The 22,716-nt window shown below is 35.8% G+C and overlaps 1 protein-coding gene across 3 annotated transcripts in view; it reads right to left on the bottom strand.

The window, feature by feature from the left end:
• Positions 1 to 22,716, bottom strand: part of TTBK2 (tau tubulin kinase 2) — a 145,662-nt gene that overhangs the window by 76,579 nt on the left and 46,367 nt on the right. For 2 of the 3 annotated variants that reach the window (XM_089907330.1, XM_089907329.1), the window contains exon 4: positions 1,633 to 1,706. In XM_089907330.1, the coding sequence (XP_089763456.1) occupies positions 1,633 to 1,706 (74 nt within the window). Of the gene's footprint in view, positions 1 to 1,632; positions 1,707 to 16,200; positions 16,303 to 22,716 lie in introns of all 3 variants that reach the window. The other variant, XM_022587320.2, reaches the window with a different exon arrangement.

Here is a 22,716-nt window from a genome sequence, read left to right as displayed (position 1 = left end):
CTAAAGAAGACTGTCCATGTTCTCCAGTCAGTAGTAGCCTAAAGACAAAAATAGTTTTATTGTGCCAAGAATATTGGCCTCAGGCTTCCATCAAGTCCTAACACCCATCAAGTTAGTCAGTCTCAGGCAAACCACAAACCTCCTTGAGCTTAAGTCTCTTCATTTGCAAAATGGGGATAAAACCTGTCCTATCCTCTTCAGGGGATATGATAAGGATCAAATAAGATGCATGATAAATCCAGAAGGAAACTATAAAATAGCATACAAAAAGTTATATTATTATTGGTCAAAGTGAAAGACAGAATGGTCCATACTAATGACCTAAAAAGATACAGGGATAGCTACTTCAAGAAACAAAACTATGCTGGCTCAAGAGTAGTGAATCACATGATTCAAAGACTTTAAGGCTACAGTCTGCAGGGAGATTAATATCTATAGATCTAAATCAAATGCTGAAGGATAGCTGAGGGAAACAAAAAAAGAAGAGGAAGAATTTAGGTCAGGATCTATGTCTCTGAAATCACTACTATGTAGCTAAGTTGAATAAATAAATAAATAAAAGAATCAAATGCCTAAAACAAACTTTGCTAAAGATGAAGGGAAACTCTGAGGACCCTAAACTAGGCAGCAAAGTGAACCATGTCCTTTATTTTATTTTATTTTTTTATTATTTATTTTGGCTGTGTTGGGTCTTTGTGGCTGCAAGTGGGCTTTCTCAAGTTGGAGTGAGCGCAGGCTATTCTTCATTGCGGTGCGCGGGCTTTCTCATTGTGGTGGCTTCTCTTGTTGCGGAGCATGGGCTCTATGGCGCACAGGCTTCAGTAGTTGCAGCACACAGGCTCAGTAGTTATGGCACACGGGCTTAGTTGCTCTGTGGCATATGGGATCTTCCCGGACCAGGGATCGAACCCGTGCCCCCTGCATTGGCAGGCAGATTCTTAACCACTGCACCACCAGGGAAGTCCCTGAACTATGGCTTTTACACACTGATGGTGACTACAGGTTCAGAGCTGTGTGTGTGTGTGTGTGTGTGTATGTGTGTGTGTGTGTGTGTGTTCATTCAGGGGCAGAGGCAGTGTCAGAGAGAATGGGATGATTTCTCTCTTCTCCTTGTTGTAGTCATTACTTCAATGCTCCCTTTCTGAATTTCTTGCATCTGCTACCCAACCCAACTCCACTTTCCACCTAAAGGATAGGGGAACAGAGCTATGTTAATGATAAAGAGAAAGAGGAATGGCATTTCTCCTCTATCTCATCTTATTTTTAAATTTTCAAGCAGTCAAGGTTGATACTTGTGAAAATGGAAAACTAGGGCCCTTAAGGTAGTGAAAGGTGGAGAAGGAAGGGACAGGGACAGGACAAAACTCATATTATATCCAGCAATCCATGTGGGAATCAAAAACTTTGCAATGATGACAATCAATGAAGACATGCATCAACTAAATAGTTGACAGAGACAACCCTTCCATCTTTGGAAAAATCTGTTATCAGGTCTGTTTAAAGTTCCATCTGCATAGTATAAAACATTCTGAGATGATACCAAGAATGTTGTTAATTTTATTCATATCTACTATGATTAGGTATTTTGATCAAAACTGGACAATTTTAAGATACATTTTCAAAGTAACCTACCTGCAACTGCATGACCACGTAGTTGAATCGATCATTCCTCCCACAGCCAATAAATCTACAAACATGGTCTTTCCCTGGATAAAAGAAAGAAGATAGTAGAAAAGGTTATACTACAGTTTCTCTTCTTAAAAATTAATAATTTGTTTTTCTGTATAGTATTTTATGATCGAATGTAAAGGACCTATCTTAAGAACCTTAAGGACAGGAAATTAGTATTATTCAAATTTTCTACCCATCTCTCTCCATATCCTACACTGCTCTTTCTGTAGTCAAATAAATGTTTACTAAATGAATAAATAAACAAGTAAATGAGGGAACAAATGAATGATAATTTATTTAGGAAGGAAAGAATTAAGAGGTCATTTCAGATCAACTTGCCCAGACATGATACATCTGAAAGCACAGAAGAGCGATAAATAAGAACTATGTTAGGAATATAAACCCTGAATTTTAGATATGGTCTGCCATTCACCATTATAGACTCAGTGAGTCCCTTCATCTTTCTGGGCCTTATTGATTTGGATTTGCTCAGTGGTTTTCAACCTGAGTTCCACATGTGAAATCCAAGGAGCTGCTAGTGGCTAGAATGCAGAGGGAAGCAGAGATGGAGCAGACAGAGGCTAGGGTCCTGCCCCTGATTCAGCAAAAGCAAACAAAGGTGCTAAAAGAGGATCAGGACTGGTGGATTCCAGGGCCAGAAGAGGGAATCAGGCCGGAGAACAGTTAATGAAGGGAGGGAGAATAGAATGAGATGATGCTGGAGAAACAGGCAGGCACCAAATCCAGAAGGGTCTTGGACTCCACGATAAGGAATCTGAACCATATGTATAAGTCAATATTTTCCAACCCTGGCTGCTTATCAAAATCATCTGGGAAACTTTTTGAAAACTCCTAAACTTTATACTGATTCAGAATCTGTGGCGGAAGATACAGGATATGAGCTTTCAAAAGTTCTCTAAATGACCCAAAAGCAGACAGGCCATGGATGATTTTGAAACATCCAGGTATTTGGAAACTACTGCTGTGTAGTGAGAAGCATCTAAAAGATAAACACTTAAAACATTCCATTTTAGAACATCACTATGGTAGCAATGAGGAAGATCGACTACAGAGAGCTCAAATATGGAGGCAGAATGGTCACTCTGCTGACAGTTACAATATCTCAAGAGAGAGAATAAGGGTTTGAACCTTTTTTTTGAATCTTATGTATTATAGATAGATTAAAAAATAGGATAAATCTGAGAGGTACTAAAGATATAGTTTTTGACTAGAAATTGGCACAAGTAAAAGTTGTACCAAAATAAGAGAATATAGTAGGTTGCATAGATTTTAAGGGATATCACAATGTTGAGTTTGAGGACAACCAGTTGAATTCAGTAGACAATTGTAATTTCAAGCCTGGTGCTGAGACAAAAAGCTGAACTCCAGAAATACGTTGGGGAAGGATTGGTTCATGGAAGGCAGATGGAACTATAAACATAAATGGAAGATTTCCAAGTTGAAAGAATAAATAATGAGAAGAAAAGAAACCGAAGAACAGAATTCTACAAAATGAATCATTTAAAGCATGAGCAGAAATAAAAGAGCCCATGAAGGAAACAGTAACAGCCTGAGAGCAAACTATAAGAAATGCATATAGATCACAGAATCCAAAGGAGAAGAGCATTTTAAGGTGGAAGTGGCCAGTGACAAATACTATAGAAAGGCTGAGAAGTGCTCATTAATATAAAAAATTAGGAAGTCACTGGTGAGTGGAAAGGGCAGAATCTAGTCTATAATGGGTTAAAGAGTAAATGGAACATGAGACAATGAGGGCAATCTTTGAATAAGCTTGCCTAAAAAGAGAGGAAGTCACAGACCAAGAGCTAGAATGACAAATTTTGATAGACTGTTAAGAAATACATCCCAACAATCAAAAAGAATTAGTCCACTGACTGATTTAAAATATAAATACAGTCCAGATTTAATTTAGTTAATAATTCCACACTTCTCTTTTGCATCTAGGTTATCACATTGTTCTCTCATTCTCTGTGCTTTTGTTGAAAAGGGCCATAACTAGCAAGAACAGGTGCAATGGGAACAATAATTCACAATGTGTACAATGTATGTACATCACTTTACATATATTTTACATATGTTTGCAAAACTAAGTCATCTAATAAATTGTAGTAAGAATGAAAGGATTAAAATGACCACCAATTGGTAACTTACTCTTTTCCTCAGCTTCATAGAAACAATTAAAAAATCATTTTAAAGTATTTTCTTATTATCCATTCCTCAAGATTCCACCTTCCTATCATGTAACATTTAAACGCAGCATCTCTATTACAAAGACGTTTAAATCATCTAATAACAAAAGGCCATGTGAAATTTAACTCCTCTAGGAATGCCCTTTTAAAAATATCTTTATGATAAGTCATGTCAGAATACTATTTATCTCTTGATACTAAAACCACCCTACTTTTAAAACGATAAAAATCAAATAAACTAGACCCTTTACTGGGTAACCAAAACACAAAGTCAGTAGCAAATTTTCTAGGATTCCCTGGTACATCTTCACTGCTTTGGACAAGAGCTTAATGAGTTCTTATCTCATACATTATAACATAGTACACTACTGATCTTACACTTTAGATATATGCAATTAATGAAACTACTTAATAAAGTTAGTTCAGTAAATATGTACAAATTTTTGGAAGTACGGAGAAACTACAATTTAACTGAAACAGTAACTCTTCACCACCACTTAGAGCAATTCTTACAATAACTTTTATAATAACTAGTACAAACTGAGGTATCACGCCATGAGTACAGGGACCATGTCTGTCTGTTCTGTTACCTACCCCACAGTACCTGGCAAAGAGTGAAACACCTGACTGATATTTGTGAATGAACAAATTAATAGAAATAACAATAACTAATAAAGCATGCATAATAGGAAACATACTATGCTAGGCATTATATTAATGCTTTATATGTATTTAATCCTCACAACTTAATAGCATAAGTATTATTATTTTCCCTATTTTTCCAATGTGAAAATGGCGGCTTAGTGAGGTTAAGTACTTTGTTCAAGACCCCACAGCTGGAAAATGATGGAGCAGTTTGATTTTAGAGCCTTTGTTCTTATCCATTACGCCAGAAACAATTGAAACAGATTTTAAAGTCAAGTAACACCTTGTAAATAAATATTAAAACTAAAAGATAAATAAAGACTATGACAAAACACAAACAAGAGGACCTACTATGTGCCAAAAACTAAAGTAGGCACTAGGAATAAAAGATAAATTAAGACCCATGCCCTCAAGGAATTCGCAGCCCAGATATATGAACAAAAAATTGTAATACAGTATGATGAGCTCTACATTATAGACAAATTGCTGTGAACACACAGAAGATGTGAAAATTTTGTTTATGAGGCTTTTCATGAGAGTTAAATCACTAAATTTTAAATATATGAGAAGAGTATTCTACGAGGACACAAAGTGTGAAGGATCCAAGCATATGTGAAAGATAATTAATAGAGTTAACAAGGCTAGAGGGCTGGATAATAGTTAAAACGTAGGCTCAGGTGGGGGGCATGCTGAGGCAAGAAAAGTACACTGCAGTCTTATATGCCACATAAAGGAATTCAGATTTGACTCATTATTAGATAATGGGTGACAGCTGGGGATGGGAGGAGGTAGTTCAAAGGTTTTCAAGCATGAGAGCTACATGATTTGGCCTGTGTTTTGGAAAGGTAATGCTGTTCACCACTAGATGCTGATTTATGTAAGAGGTTAAGGCAGGGAGATCAATTAGGAGGTTAAAACGACAGACGAGGTAAAAGATATGGAAGGTTCAAATTAAAGCACTGGGAGTGAGAATTAAGCTTTCAAATTAAGTTTTAAGAGACAGAAAAGACAAATTATGGAAGAGAAGAAAGTGAAGGAAGACTTTTAGCTTAAGCTAAGTGGACAAGGTAAACTGCATTAATATAAACCAAGACAAAAGTATGAGAGGGGATAGGGCTTCCCTGATGGTGCAGTGGTTGAGAGTCCGCCTGCCGATGTAGGGGACACGGGTTCGTGCCCCAGTCCGGGAAGATCCCACATGCCGCGGAGCGGCTGGGCCCGTGAGCCATGGCCGCTGAGCCTGCGCGTCTGGAGCCTGTGCTCCGCAACGGAGAGGCCACAACAGTGAGAGGCCCGCGTACCGCAAAAAAAAAAAAAGTATGAGAGAGGATAATGATTTCTGGTTTGGGGATTTTGCACCAATTTATCTATAGGACATGCAAGTTGTGTTAGAAATTTAGGGGTAGAGTTTAACAGAGGTCAACTATATAAAGTAATAGATCTGTGTATTGTCAATGGAGTTGACTACCCAAAGAAGATGGATAGTTTGAGAGAAATGAGTCCACGCCAGAACACCAACACGTCAGGGAAGGAAAAAGGAAATGGTGAAGGAGATTGAGAAGGAAATCTATTCAGATTTTCTATTTCTTCATGAGTCAGTTTCAACAGTTTAGGTCTTTCTAGGAATTTGTCCATTTCATGTAAATTATTTTTTTTTTTGTCATGTAGTCCATAGCATTCCCTTATTATAATCCATTTTATATTTCTGTAAGGTCAGCAGAAATGTCCCCTCTTCCATTCCTGATTTTAGTAATTTGTCTTCTTTTTTTTCTTGGTCTGTCTAGCTAAAGGTCTGTCAATTTTGTTCATTTTTTTAAAGAACCAATTTTTGGTTTTGTGAATTTTTCCCCATTGTTTTTCTGTTTTCTTCTATTAATTTCCACTGTAATCTTTATTATTTCCTTCCTTCTGCTTGCTTTAGGTTTAACTTGCTCTTCTTTTTCTAGTGTCATAAGGTGGTAGGTTAGGTTATTTACTGAAGATCTTTCTGGCCTCATAATGTAGGTGTCTACTGCTATAAATTTCCTTCTAAGTACTGCTTAAGCGGTACCCCATAACTTTTGGTACCTTGTGATGATTAAGTTTTAAATAAGGAATCTGTAGAAAATCACTTTTGAACCTTAGAAGGTAGGGTCATTAATGCCATATATGATGCAGGACAACCTATTATTTTTCTTTGAAGGAGACACAATACTGCTGTAAAGAAAAAATGTTGGCTTTGAGTTAGATTTCAGCTCTGCCACTTAGTAATTATGGGACCTTGAGCAAGTCTCGGTTTCCTCAGCAGAGCTATTGAAAAAAATTAAATGAGATAATATATTTATAAATCATTTTCTTGATTAACTATTCAGTGTTCATTCCTCCATACTAACAGCACCCAAATTTCCCTTGGGGAACGATCTTCCTCAATTGTATATCCACTGTCTCAATGAGTCTGATTCACTCTCTGGCAAGGCTGGGCATTAATTGCTCTAAGCCAATCAGAATAATCTAGAAATTGAGATCACTTTGATGATGGAAAGAAAACTAGATATTCAAGACTTAAGATAATCAATGTGTGATATTACTCTAACAAGTATAATTGTTTCAGGGATGTTCTAATCAGAGCAAAACTCAATACCTTCATATAATTATGAGAAGCGATGTTACACTTAAAGAGAAAGAATATAGCCCCCTTCCAGTTGCTATGGGCAATCGTCTCTCAACTGTGAAAGAAACCAACATGAAGATAAAGTTCACAATATGGAAAAGATAATCACAGGAAAAAAGAGCATCGAATGGACAGCCACATACAAAAGAATGAAAAGTAGACCCTATATTATACCATATACAAAAATCAACTATCAACGATCAACAATCCATCAGAATGGATTAAAGACTTGACCATAAGACCTGAAACCATAAAACTCATGGAAGAAAACACAAGGGGTAAGTTCCTTGACATCAGCCTTGGCAATGATTTTTTTGGACTTGACAACAAGGGCAAAGATGACAAATGCAAAAATAAACAAGTGGGATTACACTAAATCAAAAAGTTTCTGCACAGCAAAGGAAACCATCAAAATATAACTAAAGCATATCCCACCTCTGAATCTTTCAGCTTGGTGTGTAAGAAAAGTGCATGTGCTCAAGACTGCTTGAGCTAAATATCAGCTTTTTCACTTGCTAGTTTGTTACTTAACCTCTACAAGCCACATGAAGAGTAAGATAGCACTTACCTCAAAGAGTTACTGCACAAGTGAAATCAGCTAAAGTATGTCTAATCCTTAATATACTGCCTGGTACATAATAAATGCTCAATATATGCTCCCTATTACTATCATTAAAGCTTAGTGATTATGAGCACTAATTTTGGAAGGAGACAGATATAAGTTCAAATCTTGGCTCTACTGACCAGGCTCACCTAGCATGTGCCTCTCTTTGGCACCATCCATTCTGTCAAATCTGACTGTACTTCAGTGGACCAGGCCAAACATGTCCCATAATGTCACTACCCACACACTATTCATACGATATCTCCCCCAAATAACTGTTTTTATCATTTGCCTGCTCAAGAGACCATAAACAATAATGCCTGAAGAAATAAGATTAAAATGGTGAACCTGGAATTCAAGATTCATTCTACCTTACTTATCAAACCTCATTTCCTTCAGTTTAACAAGAATTATACACTCTGAAGTCTGTTTCTTTTTTATTGTCCCTCACAAATGTTCTACCTTATTTTTTGCTCACATTTATTTCCCTCAACCTTGCCTCCTCAAATCAAATACAGCTCTTAAAAATCTAAATATCCCTGTAGGAGGTAATATTAACGAATTAATACTCAGGATTAGATTTTCAGATATTTAGCAAGTTAGTCACCAAGCCAGGCACTGAGGGGGAAAAAATAAACAAGACAATTAAAATAAGAGCTCCCTAGAGACAAATAAGAGCAGCAGAGTCTGGTGCACAGATGGAACTAGAGAAAGAAGAGAAGTCAGCAAGGCAGCACTGATCACTAGGAATCATAAGTTGTTGACCACAAGAAAACACAGGATGGAAATATATCAACAAACGAATTTTAACTTTCTGTTTATGTGTCTACTCTTAGAAATCTGCTAAAAGACAAAAGGAATCCTAAACATACAAACCAGATCTTTACCAACCACTCAAAATATCACCCATAACCTAAACAATCTTTTTGTTCTTATAATTTCAGATGATCATCTACTATTCTTGCTTTCAAGAGCTTAAAACTATGGCAGGTAGTGGTTTGGTGGTCGACATCCCAGTGTTAAATATTAATAAGAGTAAAATGTCATGCAAAAGGCAAGTAATTTTACATAACTTGCTGCTAGAGGAAAGTAAATCAATCAAAATGGGCATCAGTTATTTTTCTTTTTAAATAAAAGAAGCCATTTAGTAATAAAGTGAAAACCTGAACTAAAAGTATCCCTAACCCACTAAATGGGGATGTTCTGGAATTCAAAGAACAAATTCCAGGTCAATTACAAATTAGCAAATAAGGGGATTCTGCAAAGCTGGACAATTAGACTACTAAAGATACAACAAAAGTAGCTTCCTTATCTATCATTTACTCCTCATATTTACCCATTCCTCACCAAAAACGAACAAACCGTATCTATCCTAATAATAACTCATGAAATATCCACACCAACAGGAGATAGAAAAGTATAAGGCTAGGTCCCTTCCTCAAAGAATTTAAAATCTTGTTAGAAGCAATAAATGTATTACGAGACCAATATAGGCAGTACAAGATCAAATTATAGCTTATAAAAATGAAGAATAAGCATTACAGAGAAAGCAAGAGATTAGATTAGAATACATCATAGAGCTTGGAGCTTGATTGAGTTAACTTGACAGTGATACCAAAAGAAGGAAGGGTGTCTTCTAAGCCAAATCCCTAGGAAAAATAATTCAGCCAAGGAGTCTAAGGAATAAAGGCTTCTATCAGCATCCATGAGAATGCCCATCTAACAATCCTTTAAGTTCTAAGTAGCTCACCAGGAGCTAAAGGCAGAAGAAAGTTTCCAAACTCTTCAGTCTAGATAACCATTACAGGGAAGTTCATCATTTAAACAAGACTATCCTATCACAATGGCCAATTTAAAACTAGCAGGCTTTTATGATTAGAATGAAAAAAAAAGAGCATGATTTCCTCACCCTATCTATTTTTAAAATGTACTAAACTATTACAAAAATGTATAAACAAATATATGTTTAAAAAAAGAGAGAAAAGATAAAGAATTAGGAGACCACTACAAGAGGCCCAATATCTACATAATAGGTAGGTGTTCCAGAAGAGAAGATAGATAAAATAAATGGGTGGAAACCACCAACAAAATAATTCAAGAAAATTTCCCAAGAAAAACTTTCAGATTGCAAGTTTCAATAAAGCACACAGCCTGGCTTACTAAATGAAAATACACAAATGGCACAACACTGGAGAAAAAGAAGAAAACAAGTTGCCAAAGTAATAAGAATCACAATGGAAATTACCTTTCTCAACCACTACAGTGAGTCTGAAGACAAACTTCTGAAGTAAAATTATTTTCAATCCATAATTCTATATCCAGCCAGTGTTTTTTAACATCAGGGTAGACATGCAAGAGAGGTCTCAAAAATATATCTCCCACGCACCCTTTACTCAAGAAGTTAGTAGAGAGGTGCTTCACTAAAATGAGAATAAACGAAAAAGAGAAAGGGATTCAACAAGGCATACAATACAAAAGAGAAGCAAGGGGAGTCCCCAGGAAGAAACTGCGGGGTGATCCAAGGACAATAGCTGTGAATGTAGAAAATAACCAGGCCTAACTGGAGCAGACTAGGAGGTTCCTGAAGTGATTTCCCTAAGAAGAAGAAATTAAGAATTGTTGTGTTTATCAGTAATTCATTCTTTTTTATTACAGAATAGTATTCCATTGTATGGATATATCACAGCTGATTTAGCCATTCACTCTCTGAAGGACATATTTTTGGTAATTAAGAATAAAGCTGATATAAATATTTATGTATATGTTTCTATATGAATGTAAATTTTCATTTCTTTAGGTTAAATGCCTATGAGTGGGACTGCTGGGTCACAGAGTGAATCCATATTGAACATATGGTAAGTATATGTTCAATTGTTTTCCAGAGGAGCTGTATCAATTTGCATCCCCTCCAGCAAGGTATGAGGGTTCCAGTTGCTCTATGTCCTTGTTAGCACTTGGTATTGTCAAAAGTTTTATACTATTTCAATAGATGTGCAGCAGGAATTCACCATGACTTTAATTTGCATTCTCCTAATGGCTAGTTATGTTAAACATCTTTTGTTGAGCTGATATTCCACTCTATATCCTCTCTGCCAAAGCCCATTAAAGATTTTTAATTAGATTGTTTTCTTACTGTTGAGTTTTCAGAGTTTTTACATATTCTGAATATAAGTCCTTTGCAGGTATGTGATTTGCAAATATTTTCTCCCAGTCTATAATCTGTCTTTTCATTCTCTTAACAGTGTCTTTCACAAGCAAAGCTTTTAATTTGATTCAGTCCAATTCATCAGTTTCTTCTTTTATCAATCATGATTTTGGTATCATGTGAAATGACTTCTTGCTTATACCAGCTCACAAAGATTTTCCATGTTTGCTTCTAAAAGCTGTATAGCTTTATATTTCACATTTAAATGTGGTACATTTTATTTATTTATTTTTGAGATATAATAGCTGACATTTATTTAGTGCTCAGGGCATGTAACATCTCATTTAATCCTCATGGTGGTTCTGAGGTTGTTAAGACAATGTCAAATTCCAGTTCAAAATTCCAGTTCAGAAGCAATAATCAGGACAAATATTGTGTTATTATCAGAGACAATTTCAAATGAAAATATAACTTTCACAGATCAATATGCATCAAATAGTGCTGAATCAAAATATAAAGTAAAAATTATAAGTACAAGAAGAAATGAGAGGGCTTCCCTGGTGGCACAGTGGTTAAGAATCTGCCTGCCAATGCAGGGGACACGAGTTCGAGCCCTGGTCTGGGAAGATGATGTGCAGTACATTTTAAGTTTATTTTTGTATAATGTATGTGGTTTAGGTCAAGGTTCACTATTTTTGTATTTGGATGTCCAATTGTTCCAACACCACTTACCAAAAGTGCTATTCCTTTTCCACTTTGCAACTTCGGCCATATTTGTGTGAGTCTATTTCTAGAATCTATTTAATTGATCTATATGTCTATCCCTTTGCCAATACCACAGTCTTGATTGTGGTAGCTTTGTACTAAGTTTTAAAATCATGTAGTTTGATTTTTCCAACATTTTTCTTTTTTTTTAATTTATATCTATTTATTTATTTAACATCTTTATTGGAGTATAATTGCTTTACAATGGTGTGTTAGTTTCTGCTTTATAACAAAGTGAATCAGTTATACATATACATATGTTCCCATATCTCTTCCCTCTTGCATCTCCCTCCCTCCCACCCTCCCCCAACATTTTCCTTTTTCAAAATTGTTTTGGTTGTTTTAGGTCCTTTGCCTTTCTATACAAATTCTAAAATTGGTTTCTCTATAACTACAAACAGTGCTGCTGGGATTTTTGTTGTTGTTGCTGTTATTGCTTTAAATCTATAAATCAACTTGAGGAGAATCAACATCTTAACTATAGTGAATCTTCCAATTCATGAATACATGTCTCTCCATTTATTTAAATTGTCTTACTTTTTTTTTAAATCAGGGTTTTACAGTTTTCAGCATAGAGATCTCATACATATTTTGCTACATTTATACCTAATTCTTTCATTTTGGGAGAGCTACTATAAATGGATTTTTTTAAATTCAGTTTTCAATTGTTTATTGCTAGCATACAGAAATATGATTGCTTTTTGTGGGCTGACATTGAACCACTTGCTAAACTCATTTATTGTAGGAATTTTTTTGTGGATTCCTTGGGATTTTCTACATATACAATCATGCCATCTGCAAATAGAGACAGTTTTATTTCTTCCTTTCCAATCAGTATGCCATTATTTCTTCAAATACTTTTGCCACACCACAACCGTTCTCTTCACATTCTGGGTCTCTGATGACACAAATGTTAGGTCTTATGATAGTCTCAAGGTTTCTGAAGCTGCTTATTTAACATTTTTTTCTCTATTCTTCAAACTGGATTTTTACTTATCTATTTTTAAGTTCACTGACTTATTCATCTGTTATATCCTCTCTGCTACCGAGCCCATCCAGTGAGTTTTTCACTTCCATTATTGTATTCCTCTGTTCTAAAATTTCCGTTTAGTTCTTCTTTATATCTTCTATTTCTTTGCTGAGACTTTCTATCTTCCCACTCATTCCTGGAATATGGTCATAATAGCTGATTTTAAAAGTCTTTTTGAGATAATTTTAACATCTGTGATCCTGGCACTGGCATCTGTTTTCTGGCTTTTCCCATGTGAGTTCAGATTTCACTGGTTCTTTTTAAGCTGAGTAATTCAAGATTGTATTCTGGACGTTTTGAATATTATCTTATGAGAATCTGAGTCTTATTTAAGTCCCACCAAGAATGCTGGTGTTTTTGTTTTAGCCAGTAATTGACCCAGTTGGGTTCACACTTCAAGTTCTGACCATCCTTCTGCAGGCTGCATTTCCAATTTCAGTTCAGTTTGCAAAGCCTTTGTAGTCATACTGAATGTGTTCCATAAACATTCCACGTAGTGTCCAGTTTGGGGCTTGGGGATGGTCTATCCCATAATTCAGTCCTCAATGTTTTGTATGCTGTTTAGGATCACACCCATGCACGCACAGCTTGGAAGTTAGCGCAGAAGTCGGTGAGCAACTTTAAGTGATCAGCTTCCCAAGCTCCTCATTCTCCTGCAATCTTTTGGTTTCCTGGGGCTTCCCTTTTTCAGCCTTCCAGCAGAAACCTGGGGCTTCATTAACCCCATTCTGCCATGTACTTCCTGTAACTGTGCCCACATAAGGGCCAAGCAACAGAAGAGCAGAGGGAGAAGAAAAGCAATGGGATTTGGAAGGTTCCCTTCCCTCTGAGATTTAGGCTCCTGCCTGCCCCACTGACGCCACTGCAGCTACTGCCCAGGATTGCTTGAGGCCTTGGGGGCAAGAGAATGAAGAAAAGGTGGGGAAAAAAAGAAAAAAGAGAAAATGTGGGATTGCCACATTTTCTCTGAATATTAGGAGACCCCTTTCCTGCTCCTTGAGTCAGAACTAGAGGGCTTCTCGTGGTGCTTTTTCTGTCCATGTTAATAATGCTCACGTCCAAGTATCAGGATACATTAAGTTCAGGCTGGGGCGTACTGGAAGAAGAAAAAAATGGTAAACTCACCGCCGGTTCAGTAGTACTTTGAATTCTGGTGTTCTTCCCCAATCTGCCTCCTACTATTTATTTTTCAGAGTCCTCAAATAGCCACTCCAAGCATTCTGTCCAGGTCTTATAGCTGCATTCAGTGGGAGAGACAGGGTGAAGTGTGCTTACTCCATCTTATCTGGAACCAGAACCTGGACTACTGCTTTTCATAACAAATTTTGTAGAACTGATTGACTAAACTATTTGTTAAATTTGGTTATAAGAAATTAAAATTTAAAAATAAATAAATCCTGTAATAACCTTATTGAGGAAAAGGGAACAAGCAAGCTAATAGGATCACATTTTTTTAAGCACATATACTTTTGGAAATTAAATGCTTAGGAAAAAAGTGAAGTTCTTTGCTTTACTTCTTTAAATCTTATTCTACCTGTGGATTTTTATAAATGCTGAGACTAAGTACTTATCCAAAGTATGAGACAGAGGAAGCCAACTGCAGATGAGAAGCTATAAACTGTTTAAGAAATTGAAAAAAAGTTCAGGATGACCAACACTCTGAGTGTAAGCCCAACAGTTTCAAGAAATGAGGCTAGAGAAGCAGGCAGGCATCAGTTCAAGGTTTTGTATGCCATGTTAATCTAAGGTGGGTGGATTTACCTGAGTAAAGGAAGGCCCTGAAGTGTTTTAGCAATGGTTAGGGGTGACATGATCCGATTGGTATTTTTGAAGGATCACTCCTCTGTAGAACATAAAGGAGCATAGAAAATGAGTCTTACTGTCTGAATCTAAAGGGTCACATCAAGTTGCAGGACAGTATATACTAGTATGATTCCACACGTGGTTGGGGGTTATGGGTAGGGAGGGAGATTTTATACACACACATACACACAGTCACACACATATTATTATTATACACATCTTATATAATCACATGATTATATATCCAAATATATCCATAAATCATATGATTATATGAATTTATATCTGATTATGATTCTATATAATTATATATATATGTGGATAAATAGATTAAAATATGTATTGAATGTTTCTGGAAAAAAACACAAGAAACCAATAAGAGTGGTTAGAGAAGGAGAGTGAAGGGCTAAGAGAAAAAACCTTATTTTTCATATTATTCTTCTGTTTGATTTTTAAATTCTTTTACCATGAACATTTACACTCTTAAAAAGGGTTGTAAAAAAAATGGAAGACCTTATGCATAAATTAGATATGAGAGATATAAGATATTAAAGCAGGATATGTATGAATGAGCCTAGTGTTCAGTAACACTGTTTCTAGCATATAGTAAGCACTCAAACACTGTTACAGATCTTCCCACAAATAAGATATTACCAATCATTTATAAAGTAATTTCACAACACAAAACAGCTTTCTAATTACATTACACCACACTATACTGCACTAATTTACCAGGTATTTTCAAGCATTCAGAAATGTAAGGAAAGATAAAGAGTAAGAATGGATTTTAAAGATATTTATTATCATTTAATTACATTTTTACTGTAAAAGAAATGCTTGCATATTTGTCTCAATTTCTTAAGCACTGAAGGGTATAACGGGAAACAGCAAAACAGCCTTTCCTGCCCTGGTCCTTCTAATTCCAATAGCCAAATATAACCATTCCAAATGGCCTCTTGAGTTCTATACAATTCCAGACTTTCTTTGCGCATATAAAGCACATATAAATATATATACTTATATACATTATATTCTCTTTCAAGGAAATAAACCTCTGCTCCTTAAAATAATCTAGACCTATTCTATTATGTTGGCTAAAAAGTTCGATCAGGTCTTTCCACATGAGCTTATGGAAAAACCCAGACAAAATTTCTGGCCAACCCGATATTTCTTACGTGTCATTTTTCTAAACCCAAATAGAGTAATGAATAGACAAATCACTAAACTGGAAGATAAAGTTAAATCTTTCAAGTCAGGAAATGCTAAAATGGACAGACATACTAACAGATAAAGTTCTCAATGATCGCCTAACACCCTTTGATAGAAAAGATAAACCTTAACCAGGGCAAGCAAAAGTTACTTTAAGGGGAAAAAATGCACAGGCTGAAATGAACAAAAGGACAGATGACAGGTTTTTAAAAGGTTAAAATATATAATGAGGGGTAAGGGTTTATCCCAAACCTTTAGGTCCCAGAGTCTGACTATTATGCTCTTCCATAAAAGGAGTCATCAGAGATCTTCTAACACACCCTTTGATTAAACAGAAACTTAACGAGGGCAAGCAAATTTGGAATAACTTTCATAGACATTCTATACTGAACAGACCAGAGGTCTAATCCAGAATTTACATATTTCTTATATTCTTATGACTGGGGTAAGAAAGTGGTCACATATTACAGCAGTAGCTGGAGACGTCAAGCAGGGAAGGCAGAAGAGGTGCAGTTGATCTTCTGTAATAGTTTTCCTTCATCTCAACTTTCAGCTTGTGTTCTGCAGTTTCTAGGGCAAAAATAAAATCCAGGACCAATATTTCAGAGTTAAAAAAAAAAGTCTCCAGAAGTCAGAATAAAAATCACAATCTCTTTATGGGCTGTTAGGAAAAAGGTAGTTTTTCCCTGCATTTACATGGGACAAGAAAAATTACTTCCTAACTATTTTAACTGAGAATAATAAAATTATTTGGTTATCAAACAGTGGCATTTACTCTCTTATTTCTTAATATTAATAGGATCTTCACTTGCTTTTAGAGGATGTAGAGGAGAAAAACTTTTAAATAATTCAACAACCTTTTAATTAATTACTTTTTCACCCAAGGTAATGAATAAATAGAAAAACCTCAGTTTTACTCAAGTTGGTGCTTTGAAAGAACACAAGAGATAAGATGATGTTGCTCATTTACAGCATGAAGTAAAGAGCTAAAATGGGACAGACAGGCTGGGCAAGGTTCTAATCACTCATTGATTTAAGTAGTGATTTTTAAGTACAAAAAAATTCATTAGATTGAACACATTATGGAGGGAAGACACATAAGAATTAGTGAGAAACCTGATCTACAGAATATTTTTAAAGAAAAACTATTTATAAGCTTAGGTATATATTTATATTTCAACTGGAAGCAAGTAAACAAAATATAAACTTTTAAAGATCCTAGGAAGACTTCCTTTGATGAAAAGATATAAGGATAAATTTTAGTCACAATATTCTGAATTCCCAAAATATTACACCACCTATATGCAAAGGTTAAAAAAAACTTTCAAACCAAACAGAAACCATTTTCTGGAACACCCAAGTGACTGATTTTTGTAACAATGAATAATTGAACATCTATATAATATGGTTTTGAGAATCTAAGCCATAGTCATCAAAAGGTGACTTTATCAACTAGTATTTATAACACTCTTTAACAAATTATTCCAGAATCTTAACAATTCTTTTTCTTACAAAAAAGTAAATTTTATTAACAAAATGACAAAACAGAAGAGTTAATGTTATCCTATTCTCCACATCTCCATTTACAAATGTATCAGCAAATACAAAGCCACAGTCTGCTATCATTTTAACACTAAGCATAATATGTCAACTTTAAAAGTACATAATTCCAGGGCTTCCCTTGTGCTGCAGTGATTAAGAATCCGCCTGCCAATGCAGGGGACACGGGTTTCAGCCCTGGTCTGGGCAGATCCCACATGCCGCGAAGCAACTAAGCCCATACGCCACAACTACCGAGCCTGCGCTCTAGAACCCGTGAGCCACAACTACTAAAGCCTGTGCACCTAGAGCCTGTGCTCCGCAACAAGAGAAGCCACCGCAATGAGAGCCTGCGCACCACAATAAAGAGTAGCCTCCACTCACCCCAACTAGAGAAAGCCCACACGCAGCAATGAAGACCCAATGCAGCCAAAACTAAAATAAACAAATTTAAAAAATTAAAAAATTAAAGTACATAATTCCTGCCCTTTTAGAGCCCGAAATTTAAAAGAGAACACAAATATGTTTTTAAAAATAAAATAAACTATGTAAACAAATTGAAAAGTGCACATAGAAAAAACCAGGCAAATCTAGTATTTATGAAAACCTATTGAGAGAAATGTGTTGGTCTAATAGCGATTAGTGTCCTAGTCCCCACACCATGATCTCAATTGTTTTCCAAAACAAGGAAGTAGGGATCTTGGAATAAAAGGGTTCCTGATTCCAACTCTGTTGAAGGGAAAGTTCAAGGAGAGCCTGAAACATGTACTGGGCCAGAAAGCTAGAATGATATCAAAGAACACTGAAGTTACATCAGAAGGACAAGCAGCCAATATAAAAGGGCTTCCACTAGCGAAAAAAAGTGAAAATTTTAGTCTGAGAAGAATAATGACTGCAGTGGGTTAAAATAAAATATATAAAAATCCATGATCTCATAGTGATACTCAAAACGAAAAACAGACCAGAGGGCAGACAGCAGAAGCAAGAAGAACTACAATCCTGCAGCCTGTGGAACAAAAAACACATTCACAGAAAGATAGACAAGATGAAAGGGCAGAGGGCTATGTACCAGATGAAGGACAAGATAAAACCCCAGAAAAACAACTAAATGAAACGGAGATAGGCAATCTTCCAGAAAGAGAATTCAGAATAATGATAGTGAAGAGGATCCAGGACCTCAGAAAAAGAATGGAGGCAGAGATCGAGAAGATGCAAGAAATGTTTAACAAAGACCTAGAAGAATTAAAGAACAAACACACAGAGATGAACAATACAATAACTGAAATGAAAACTACAGTTGAAGGAATCAATAGCAGAGTAACTGAGGCAGAAGAACGGATAAGTGACCTGGAAGACAGAATGGTGGAATTCACTGCTGCGGAACAGACTAAAGAAAAAAGAATGAAAAGAAATGAAGACAGCCTAAGAGACCTCTGGGATAACATTAAACACAACAACATTCACATTATAGATGTCCCAGAAGTAGAAGAGAGAGAGAAAGGACCCGAGAAAATATCTGAAGAGATTATAGTTGAAAACTTCCCTAACATGTGAAAGGAAAGAGCCACCCAAGTCCAGGAAGTGCAGAGAGTCCCATACAGGATAAACCAAGAAGAAACACACCAAGACACAAGTAATCAAATTGGCAAAAATTAAAGACAAAGAAAAATTATTGAAAGCAGCAAGGGAAAAATGACAAATAACATACAAGGGAACTCATAAGATTAAGAGCTGATTTCTCAGCAGGAACTGTACAAGCCAGAAAGGAGTGGCATGATATACTTAAAGTGATGAAAGGGAAGAACATACAACCAAGATTACTCTACCCAGCAAGGATCTCATTCAGATTCGATGGAGAAATCAAAAGCTTTACAGACAAGCAAAAGCTAAGAGAATTCAGCACCACCAAACCAGCTCTACAACAAATGCTAAAGGAACTTCTCTAAGTGGGAAACACAAGAGAAAAAAACGACCTACAAAAACAAACCCAAAACAATTAAGAAAATGGTCATAGGAACATACATATCGATAATTACCTTAAACGTAAATGGATTAAGTGCTCCAACCAAAAGAGACAGGCTTGCTGAATGGATAGAAAAACAAGACCCATATATAAGCTGTCTACAAGAGACCCACTTCAGACATAGGGACACATACAGACTGAAAGTGAGGGGATGGAAAAAGACATTCCATGCAAATGGAAATCAAAAGAAAGCTGGAGTAGCAAAACTTATATCAGATAAAATAGACTTCAAAGTAAAGAATGTTACAAGAGACAAGGAAGGACACTACATAATGATCAAGGGATCAATCCAAGAAGAAGACATAACAATTATAAATATATATGCACCCAACATAGGAGCACCTCAATATATAAGGCAACTGCTAACAGCTCTAAAAGAGGAAATCGACAGAAACACAATAATAGTGGGGGACTTTAACACCTCACTTACACCAGTGGACAGATCATCCAAAATGAAAATAAATAAGGAAACACAAGCTTTAAATGACAAAATAGACCAGATTTAATTGATAAATTAAATAGATTTAATTGATATTTAGAGGACATTCCATCCAAAAACAGCAGATTATACTTTCTTCTCAAGTGCACACAGAACATTCTCCATGATAGATCATACCTTGTGTCACAAATCAAGCCTCAGTAAATGTAAGAAAATTGAAATCATATCAAGCATCTTTTCTGACCACAATGCTATGAGATTAGAAATCGATTATAGGGGAAAAAACATAAAAAACACAAACACATGGAGGCTAAACAATACGTTACTAAAGAACCAAGAGAGCACTGAAGAAATCAAAAAGGAAATAAAAAAATACCTAGAGACAAATGACAATGAAAACACAAAGATCCAAAACCTATGGGATGCCCCAAAAGTAGTTCTAAGAGGGAAGTTTATACCTATACAAGCCTATCTCGAGAAACAAGAAACATCTCAAATAAACAATCTAATGTTACAACTAAAGGAACTACAGAAAGAAGAACAAACAAAACCCAAAGTTAGCAGAAGGAAAGAAATCATAAAGATCAGAGCAGAAATAAATGAAGTAGAAACAAAGAAAACAATAGCAAAGATCAATAAAACTAAAAGCTGGTTCTTTGAGAAGATAAGCAAAATTGATAAACCATTAGCCAGACTCATCAAGAAAAAGAGGGAGAGGACTCAAATCAATAAAATTAGAAATGAAAAAGGAGAAGGTGCAACAGACACCACAGAAATACAAAGCATCCTAAGAGACTACTACAAGCAACTCTATGCCAATAAAATGGATAACCTAGAAGAAATGGACAAATTCTTAGAAAGGTATAACCTTCCAAGACTGAACCAGGAAGAAATAGAAAATATGAACAGACAAATCACAAGTTAGGAAATTGAAACTGTGACTAAAAATCTTCCAACAAACAAAAATCCAGGACCAGATGGCTTCACAGGTGAATTCTATCAAACATTTAGAGAAGAGCTAACACCCATCCTTCTCAAACTCTTCCAAAAAATTGCAGAGGAAGGAACACTCCCAACCTCATTCTATGAGGCCACCATCACCCTGATACCAAAAGATAGCAGACAAACATACTACAAAAAAAAAAAAAAATTACAGACCAATATCACTGATGAATATAGATGCAAAAATCCTCAACAAAATACTAGCAAACAGAATCCAACAACACGTTAAAAGTATCATACACCATGATCAAGTGGGATTTATCCCAGGGATTCAGGATTCTTCAATATATGCAAATCAATCAATGTGATACACCATATTAACAAACTGAAGAATAAAAACCATATGATCATCTCAATAGATGCAGAAAAAGCTTTTGACAAAATTCAACACCCATTTATGATAAAAACTCTCCAGAAAGTGGGCATAGAGGGAAACTACCTCAACATAATAAAGGCCATATATGACAAACCCACAGCAAACATCATTCTCAATGGTGAAAAGCTGAAAGCATTTCCTTTAAGATCAGGGAGAAGACAAGGATGTCCACTCTCACCACTATTATTTAACATAGTTTTGGAAGTCCTAGCCACAGCAATCAGAGAAGAAAAAGAAATAAAAGGAATCCAAATTGGAAAAGAAGAAGTAAAACTGGCACTGTTTGCAGATGACATGATACGACACACAGAGAATCCTACAGATGCCACCAGAAAACTACTAGAGCTAATCAATGAATTTGGTAAAGTTGCAGGATACAAAATTAATGCATGGAAATCTCTTGCATTCCTATACACTAAAGATAAAAAGTCTGAAAGGGAAATTAAAGAAACACTCCCATTTATCACTGCAACAAAAAGAATAAAATACCTAGGAATAAACCTACCTAGGGAGACAAAAGACCTGTATGCAGAAAACTATAAGACACTGATGAAAGAAATTAAAGATGATACCAACAGATGGAGAGATATACCATGTTCTTCGACTGGAAGAATCAATATTGTGAAAATGACTATACTACCCGAAGCAATCTACAGATTCAATGCAATCCCGATCAAATTACCAATGGCATTTTTTACAGAACTAGAACAAAAAATCTTAAAATTTGTATGGAGACACAAAAGACCCCGAAGAGCCAAAGCATTCTTGAGGGAAAAAAACAGAGCTGGAGGAGTCAGACTCTGACTTCAGACTAGACTACAAAGCTACAGTGATCAAGACAATATGGTACTGGCACAAAAACAGAAATATTGATCAATGGAACAGGATAGAAAGCCCGGAGATAAACCCACGCACCTATGGTCAATTAACCTATGACAAAGGAGGCAAGGATATACAATGGAGAAAAGACAGTCTCTTCAATAAGTGGTGCTGGGAAAACTGGACAGCTACATGTAAAAGAATGAAATTAGAACACTCCCTAACACCATATACAAAAATAAACTCAAAATGGATTCAAGACCTAAATGTAACACCAGGCACTATAAAATTCTTAGAGGAAAACATAGGAAGAACACTCTTTGCCATAAGCCACAGCAAGATATTTTTTGATCCACCTCCTAGAGTAATGGAAATAAAAACAAAAATAAACAAATGGGACCTAATGAAACTTCAAAGCTTTTGCACAGCAAAGGAAATCATAAACAAGACGAAAAGACAACCCTCAGAATGGGAGAAAATATTTGCAAACGAGTCAATAGACAAAGGATTAATCTCCAAAATATATAAACAGCTCATGCAGCCCCATATTAAAAAAACAAACAACCCAATCAAAATGGGCAGAACAGCTAAATAAACATTTCTCCAAAGAACACGTACAGATGGCCAAGAAGCACATGAAAAGCTGCTCAACATCACTAATTGTTAGAGAAATGCAAATCAAAACTACAATGAGGTATCACCTCACACCAGTTAGAATGGGCATCATCAGAACATCTACAAACAACAAATGCTGGAGAGGGTGTGGAGAAAAGGGAACCCTCTTGC

This window comes from Delphinapterus leucas, chromosome 2, assembly GCF_059928025.1.
Source record: "Delphinapterus leucas isolate spDelLeu-1000000601 "Yukka" chromosome 2, BTC_Dleu_Yukka2, whole genome shotgun sequence".
Classification (NCBI taxonomy): Eukaryota; Metazoa; Chordata; class Mammalia; order Artiodactyla; family Monodontidae; genus Delphinapterus; species Delphinapterus leucas.
Note: the sequence above shows the minus strand (reverse complement) of the source record. Positions and strands in the feature narration are given on the sequence as shown.